At 51.1% G+C, this 7,546-nt stretch overlaps 1 protein-coding gene across 1 annotated transcript in view; it reads right to left on the bottom strand.

Annotated features, from left to right (window-relative positions):
- TMEM266 (transmembrane protein 266) overlaps window positions 1-7,546 on the bottom strand; it is an 85,826-nt gene that overhangs the window by 22,160 nt on the left and 56,120 nt on the right. The window contains exon 9 of the mRNA XM_007462443.1: window positions 4,896-4,902. Coding sequence (XP_007462505.1) covers window positions 4,896-4,902 — 7 coding nt within the window. The remainder of the gene's footprint in view (window positions 1-4,895; window positions 4,903-7,546) is intronic.

Genomic DNA, 7,546 nt, shown 5'->3' with positions numbered 1-7,546 from the left:
TAATGAGTATCACCTCACACCTGTCAGAATGGCCATCATCAAAAAATCTAGAAGCAATAAATGCTGGAGGGGGTGGGGAGAAAAGGGAACCTTCTTGCACTGTTGGTGGGAATGTGAATTGGTACAGCCACTATGGAGAACAGTATGGAGGTTCCTTCAAAAACTAAAAATAGAACTGCCATGCGATCCAGCAGTCCCACCACTGGGCATATACCCTGAGAAAACCGTATTTCAAAAAGAGTCATGTACCACAGTATTCACTGCAGCTCTATTTACAATAGCCAGGACATGGAAGCAACCTAAGTGTCCATCGACAGATGAATGGATAAAGAAGATGTGGCACATATATACAATGGAATATTACTCAGCCATAAAAAGAAACGATTATTTGTAGTGAGGTGGATGGACCTAGAGGCTGTCATACAGAGTGAAGTAAGTCAGAAAGAGAAAAACAAATACCATATGCTAATACATATACATGGAATCTAAAAAAAAGAAATAAAAGGTTCTCATGAACCCATGGGCAGGAAAGGAATAAAGACCCAAATGTAGAGAATGGACTTGAGGACATGAGGAGGGGGAAGGGTAAGCTGGAGAAAAGTGAGAGAGTGGCATGGACATATATACACTACCAAATGTAAAATAGCTAGTGGGAAGCAGCTGCATAGCACAGGGAGATCAGCTCGGTGCTTTGTGACCATCTAGAGGGGTGGGATAGGGAGGGTAGGAGGGAGACGTAAGGGGGAGGGGATATGTGGATATATGTATACATATAGCTGATTCACTTTGTTATAAAGCAGAAACTAACACACCATTGTAAAGCAATTTTACTCTAATAAAGATGTTTAAAAAAACAAAATAGGAAATAAAAACAGAGCAAAACTAAAAAGAAACAGATACAGAGGACTGATTGGTGGTTCCCAGAGGCAGGGGCTGGGGGGTGGGTGAAATGGGTGGGTGAAAGAAGTCAAAAGGTACAAACTTCTGGTTATAAAATAAATGTCATGGGGATATGATACAGCATGGTCACTATAGTTAATATTGTATTTTATGTTTGAAAGCTGCTAAGAGAATAAATCTTAAAAGTTCTCATGACAAGAAATAAAATTCTGTAACTATGTATAGTGATGGATGTTAACTAGGGTTATTGTGACTCTGCAGTATATACAAATATCGAATTATTACCTAGTATACTTGAAACTAATATGTCAATTATATATGTCAATTATACCTCACTGAAAGAAAAAAAGCATTAAGGATTTCAAGAGTGACAGCAGAGCATCGAACCAAATGTGAGGCCCTCAGTGACTGTATGGGTCACCCCACCATAAAGCCGGACCTGCTCAGAGAGTTTAAGTAACTTGTTCAAGGCCAAGTTGAGATTCAAACCCAGCCCTGAATCTTAAAAACCCAGGTCCTTCCCTCAGTACCACCCACACCAGCTCTGCCCTGTCAGCTGCCTCGCTGCCCAGTCCTAGTTCTACAGCTCTGGGGCTCCCCGGGGTCCCCAGGGCCCCCCATCAGGCACACGCATCAGGAGGCCAGTGATGGCAGAAACCCCGGCTTGCCTCCATTGGCACACAGGCTCCTCCTCTCCCAAGGTTAAACACTGGTGCCAGCTCTGCAGGCCTGGTGCACCTCTGGGGGTGTTCCTCTGAGCGCTGGTGCAGCACGGGGGGACGCCGAGGCTCACTGTGATATATGGTGAGAGCTGCGGCACTCCCACCAGGGGCTGTAATTCAGAAGTTATGGGTGAGCTTCAAGACTAATCAATTTGGGAGGGAAGTATTAATGACTACACAGGGGCACTGTGAACTTGGCAGGCCCCAAAGCCTGCAACTTTGCCACCTGGGTTTTAAAAATGATTTGTGCTGGAGCAAGTTTGAACAGAAGCTGGTCGGCATTAGTCTGACTGTGACCCGCTGGCAACTGTTGAGACTGCAGGAGCCACTTCTGCCCGGGCTGAGGATGCCACTCCCACCCTCCTGGGCTGCCATCCCCCCTGGAGCAAGGCCCTCGCCCAAGGGTCCTGAGACTTATCGCTGTCGTCTGCAGGTTAATCCCCAGATGGTCTGTGTACTAGTGTGATATGGTGAGCTTCAGGGCCCTCGCTGGCCTGAAGGTCATGGTGAGCAATGAACGTTGACCTTTCTCCATCTCCAGTGTGGCCCAGAGCGCCCCTAGCTTGTCTAGCCATAATTTCTAATGACGTGGAAATCCCTCCCTGGACACAGCTCCTGGTCAAAGAGAGATCAGCTGGGGTGCCCTGTCTCCCTGGCCCATCTGAGGCTGTGAATCATGCATGCCACTTGCTAGCCCCCCAGGCTTCTGCCCTCTGCCTCAGAGGCACTGCCTTTTCCATTGACAGCTCTGGGGGTTGGCCATCAAGTGGCAGACCAGGAATGCGCTGTGCTCTGCTGAGTGGGCTGGGGCAGGCAGGTGTGCATCTAGAGAGCTGGGAGGTAGGGGGTGTCACAGAGGAGATATAGGAGAGCAGGGGTGGGATTCCAGGACTAGATGGGAAGGGCATTTGCAACTGCTCCCAGGGGTGCACGTTTGCCACCTCTATGGGAGGCCTGAGTGCCTCGTTCAGACACGCCTCTAGTTTCCGGGAGGGTCAGCACAGACCCCATAACACCCTAGCTGGCACATGCAGCCAGTCACTTTCTCCCTTCTTATTCTGTGTCCCTCCACTTCCTCCTGGAAGTTGCCCACTATGGGGACTGCAGAGAGAGGAGGAACAGGGTAGAGAGGCAGGCACTCAAAGCTTCACAGCACTAGAATGTGTGGGATTATTTTAAAGGCTTGGTTTGTTTGCAGACTCTCTGACCTCCGATCTTGACTCCCTGTGAATCCAAATGTGGCATCAGGTGTCCAGGGTCTGGAGGTCATTGGCTGGGGGATAGCAACGGCATGCTGTTATCTCAAGAGCTCAGTCTCCTGATGAGAGAGACAGAGAGGTGCTGCAGAATGTGTGGCTGTACTGGAGGTGCTCAGCTGAGCTCAGGTGTTTCAAGGTGGGCTCAGCTGAAGACAGAACAGCACCAGGCAGGCTCAGGCACCAGGTGAGCAGCTGCCATGGGCAGAGCAAGGAGGCTGACCACTAGGGAGAGCAAGGAAGTGGCTGCTCCAGCCCCCTCTGCTCCATCAGGAGGAAGGTCCTGTGATGGACCAGGAGACTGTAAACCTGCTCTTCGCATCCTTGGAAAGCAAGACAAAGTGGGCAACAGCTGCCACTGACTTCCAAGAGAACTTTCAAAAAGAAGTTTCTTATATTCTTGTTATATTATATTCTTTTATTCTGGATTCCACAAGCACCAGCATGGGGAGCTGAAAGCCAGGAGTGGGGTTTTTGGAGTGGGCTATTGCCAGATGCCCCCTGAGCTCTGAGAGAAAACCCAAGATTGCAGGACCCAAGGGAAACAAGTGATGTCCACAAGCCTTATTCTGTTTTTCGATCAGTTATGAGCTTGCAGATTACATTCCATGCAACAGACTTTAAGGGGAGCCTGCTGAGGGCCAGGCGCAGTGGGCCCCAAAGATAAAGCGTGGGAGCGACCTGGCACACTCGGGGCCTAGTGGGAGATCGTGTAAGGTCTCAAGAGAAGGGCGTGGTGACTGGGAGCTCACTCTGGGACGGGTTTTAAGGATGTTTAAAGAAGTTTGGCAGGCAGGCCTGTCCTGCCAGTGGACAACATGTGGAAAGGCTCAGAGACTTACTACTGCGCAGAACACTTCCCAAACGCAAAAGATGTTTCACTTAGCTAGAGTGCAAGTGAAGACAGAGTGCAGACTGGAAGGAAATGAGATGGCGGGGGTCGGGGGAGTGGCCAGCCTGGGACAAGACCATCAAGGGTCTTATATGCCACCTGTTATGAGTTGAGTCATTGCGTCCTCCCCCGCAAAGTCATATGTTGAAATCCTAACCCCCAGTACCTCAGACTGTGGTTTCCTAATTTGGAAATGTGATTGTTGCAGATGTAATTAGTTAAGATGAGGCTGGACTTCCCTGGTGGCAGAGTGGTTAAGAATCCTCCTGCTGGGCTTCCCTGGTGGCGCAGTGGTTGAGAATCTGCCTGCCAATGCAGGGGACACGGGTTCGAGCCCTGGTCTGGGAAGATCCCACATGCCACGGAGCAACTAGGTCTGTGAGCCACAACTACTGAGCCTGCGCGTCTGGAGCCTGTGCTCCGCAACAGGAGAGGCCGCGATAGTGAGAGGCCCGCACACCGCGATGAAGAGTGGCCCCCGCTTGCTGCAACTAGAGAAAGCCCTCGCACGAAACGAAGACCCAACACAGCCAAAAATAAATAAATAAATTTTAAAAAGAAAAGAATCCGCCTGCCAATGCAGGGCACACGGGTTCGAGCCCTGGTCCGGGAAGATCCCACATGCCGCAGAACAACTAAGCCCATGCGCCACAACTACTGAGCCTGCGCTCTAGAGCCTACGAGCCACAATTACTGAAGCCCACAGGCCTAGAGCCCATGCTCTGCAACAAGAGAAGCCACCGCAATGAGAAGCCCGTGAACCACAAGGAAGAGTAGCCCCTGCTCACCACAACTAGAGAAAGCCCATGCGTGGCAACGAAGACCCAATGCAGCCCAAAATAAATAAATGTATTAAAAAAAAAAAAAGATGACAGCATACTGGAGCAGGGTAGGCCCCAGACCCAACATGACTAAGGTCCTTATGAAAAGGGAAATTTGGACACAGACACACACTGAGGGAGAACACCATGTGAAGAGAAGGCAGAGGTCAGAGTGATGCTTCTATAAGCTAAGGAATGCCAAGGATTAGCAGCAAAGCACCAGAAGCTGGGGGAGAGGCCTGAAACAGATGCTCCCACACAGCCCTCAGAAGGAACCAACCCTACCAAGACCTTAATCTCAGACTTCCAGCCTCCAGAACTGTGAGACAGTAAAGTTCTGTTGTTTAAGCCACCCAGTTTGCAGTACTTTGTTTCAGCAGCCCTAGCAGATACCAGCCAAGGTGTTAACTCAGGGAGTGACATGAAGGATTTATGAAAGATGACTGTGTGTGCGTAGGGGGCACAAAGGACTGAAGAGGGCACCTATGGGGGCAAAGCTGAGGTCAGGGAGCCAGCCGAGGTCCAGAGATAAGGAAGGCTGAACAATGCAGATGGAAAAGGGGAATGCTTCACGATATATGTAGGCAGTAAAACCGGAAGGAAATGGTGACGAGTCAGGATCTACAAAGTCCTAGAAACCCGGAGTAAAGGCAGGAATCAAACAAGCTACAGCTGAACACAAATGAATGTCAAAATCCACACAGGGGGTACAGAAAGTGCGCTGCCCAAGGATGGGCCGCAGGGACATGGGGCTCAACAGAGCCATGTGGGCCTGGGTCACCTATGAGCTCAGGCCAGGCGGCCACCACAAGGCTCAGGAGTTTTCTGGCCTGGTCACAGGGGTCTTGGGTCCAGAAAAAAGGCAGAGGTGGCCCCTCGACACTCTGCCCTGGTCTTGCAGCTCCCCAAGAACTGCGTGACTGAAACATTGGAATGCTCAGGGAGGGGCAGGACAGCAAGAACTTGAAGAGCTTGTCCCCTGAGGACTGGTTGTGGGAATGCAGGTGACAGTCTCTGGAGGAGAAAACACTCAGAGGCCAGTCTCCAAAAGGATATCTCAGCTGGGAGGGCACCCACCAGGCCTATATATAAAAGCTTCGTCCATGTGGGAGAGGTGGGTGCCGGGGGTGGACCTCAGCACAGCCCGAGGAAGAATTTTCTAACACGCAGAGCCATTTGATGTTGGGTTGGCATGGGCTTCTCTGGGAGGTTCAGGGTACCTATTCTTAGAGGAAGGTATAACTCTTGGCAGGTGTAATAGATGGGATTAGCGTATCAGCTGAAGAGCTGGACTCAGAAGTCCTTCCTACTCCCCAAATTCTACAGTTCTAAGGTTGGAAGGTCTCTCAAAAGATCATAATAGCAATCACCCCACACCCCAAAACCTGTTCACAGCCTACAGAGCTTTCTCGCATCCATCAGTTCCCCAGACTTCCTGTAAGGCAGACAGAGCTGGAGTGATGAGTCCACTTTGCAGAAGGGAACACTGAAGCCCCAAGTCACAGAGCCAGGGAGTGGCAGAGTCTGGAGCTCTGGCTTCCTGCTGCCCAACCTGCCCAGCCCTGCCTGGCTGCCGCTGCCCTGGCAAGGAGCACACAGCACGCCAAGGCAAAGTGGGCCCCAGATCAAGCTGGAGTTTAGGATCCCACAGCCTCGGTTCCAAGCCCAGTACCTCCATTTCTTTTGTGTGACCCCATGAAATTCTCTCGACCTCTTTGGGTCTGAGTTTCCTCCTCCATATGAGAGAAAGGAGGTGTGAGGATGAAATGAAATCACACTGTAAAAAGCTTCTCTTGGAGGAGTTTGATGAATCTTAGTTCCCTTACCTTTAGGTAAAAAATGGGGACCCAAAAATGTATTCTGAATTATTAGGTGACATCGATACTTTAAAATATATCTTGGCAAAGTGAAGAAATCCCATAACCATCATCATAGTGATTGATGCAAGTTGGGGCAGGGAGGACTCAGACATGAGCGTTCATGTTCAGGCTCCCAGGATTCCCCCGGGGCTCCAGCAAGACCACAGATCTCCCCCACTGTGCCCCCTGAGCCGAGGCTGATTCCTGGCCTGAGCCCATGAGAACACAGTCTCTCCAAACCTCCCAAAGGCCCAAACCTGACACGGCTGCATCACCAGGTGAGGTTATTTTCACCCCCAATCACGAAATAATACCACCTGACATTTGCAGGACTACTTTGCAATTCTGGAAGCCACTTTCACCTGCTTCCTGGAGCCTCACAACAACCCTGTGAGGAAAGCTCAGCATTGTTCCCATTTGACAGCTGGTAAAACCAAGACCCAGAAAGGTTAATTCCCCTCTACAAGGTGACACAGCTGGTCTTCTACAGAGTACTCTGCCCTAGGGTATGGCCGGCACTCTCGTTTCCACCAACATCACCTGCCCATCAATTTACTACCATCCCCAAAGCATAGATTCTGGGTTGTTCTGGGCCCCAGGCCTGAACTTACTATCTGGGCCTTAGTGGGCTGGGCAGTCCAGTAGGAAAGTCCTAGGCATCTGGCTGGAAGCCTAGCTCTGCCATTTATTACTGAGGCACCTTTGGACAACTTTTCTGGGTCGCAGTTCCTTCATCCATAAAGTAGGAATGTCAAGCCTCCTGCAGGCGGTTACCGCGAGGACTGGGGAAATAGTGCACGCAAAGCAGCCAGTGGCCCACAGGCATGAAATGAGTACACGCCACTGGGATCATGTCGAGGTCGGGTCAAGGGAGCTTACCTGAACGCTTTCTCCGAGGCTCAGAAAGGTAGTCCCGGGGGCACTGATCTGAGGGTCACCACCACCGCCACCGCCACAATCGTGGGCCGAGATGGGGGCACGGTCCTGCCAGGAGGCGTGCTCCAACTCCGGGAAGCTGTGCACAGAGCCCTAGGGCAGGGGTGGGGACGGGGCTCCCCACGACGGGACTGGGGAGGCCGCGGGCGGGCTCACCTTG

This window comes from Lipotes vexillifer, unplaced genomic scaffold (assembly GCF_000442215.2).
Source record: "Lipotes vexillifer unplaced genomic scaffold, Lipotes_vexillifer_v1.1 scaffold1456, whole genome shotgun sequence".
Lineage (NCBI taxonomy): Eukaryota > Metazoa > Chordata > Mammalia > Artiodactyla > Lipotidae > Lipotes > Lipotes vexillifer.
Note: the sequence above shows the minus strand (reverse complement) of the source record. Positions and strands in the feature narration are given on the sequence as shown.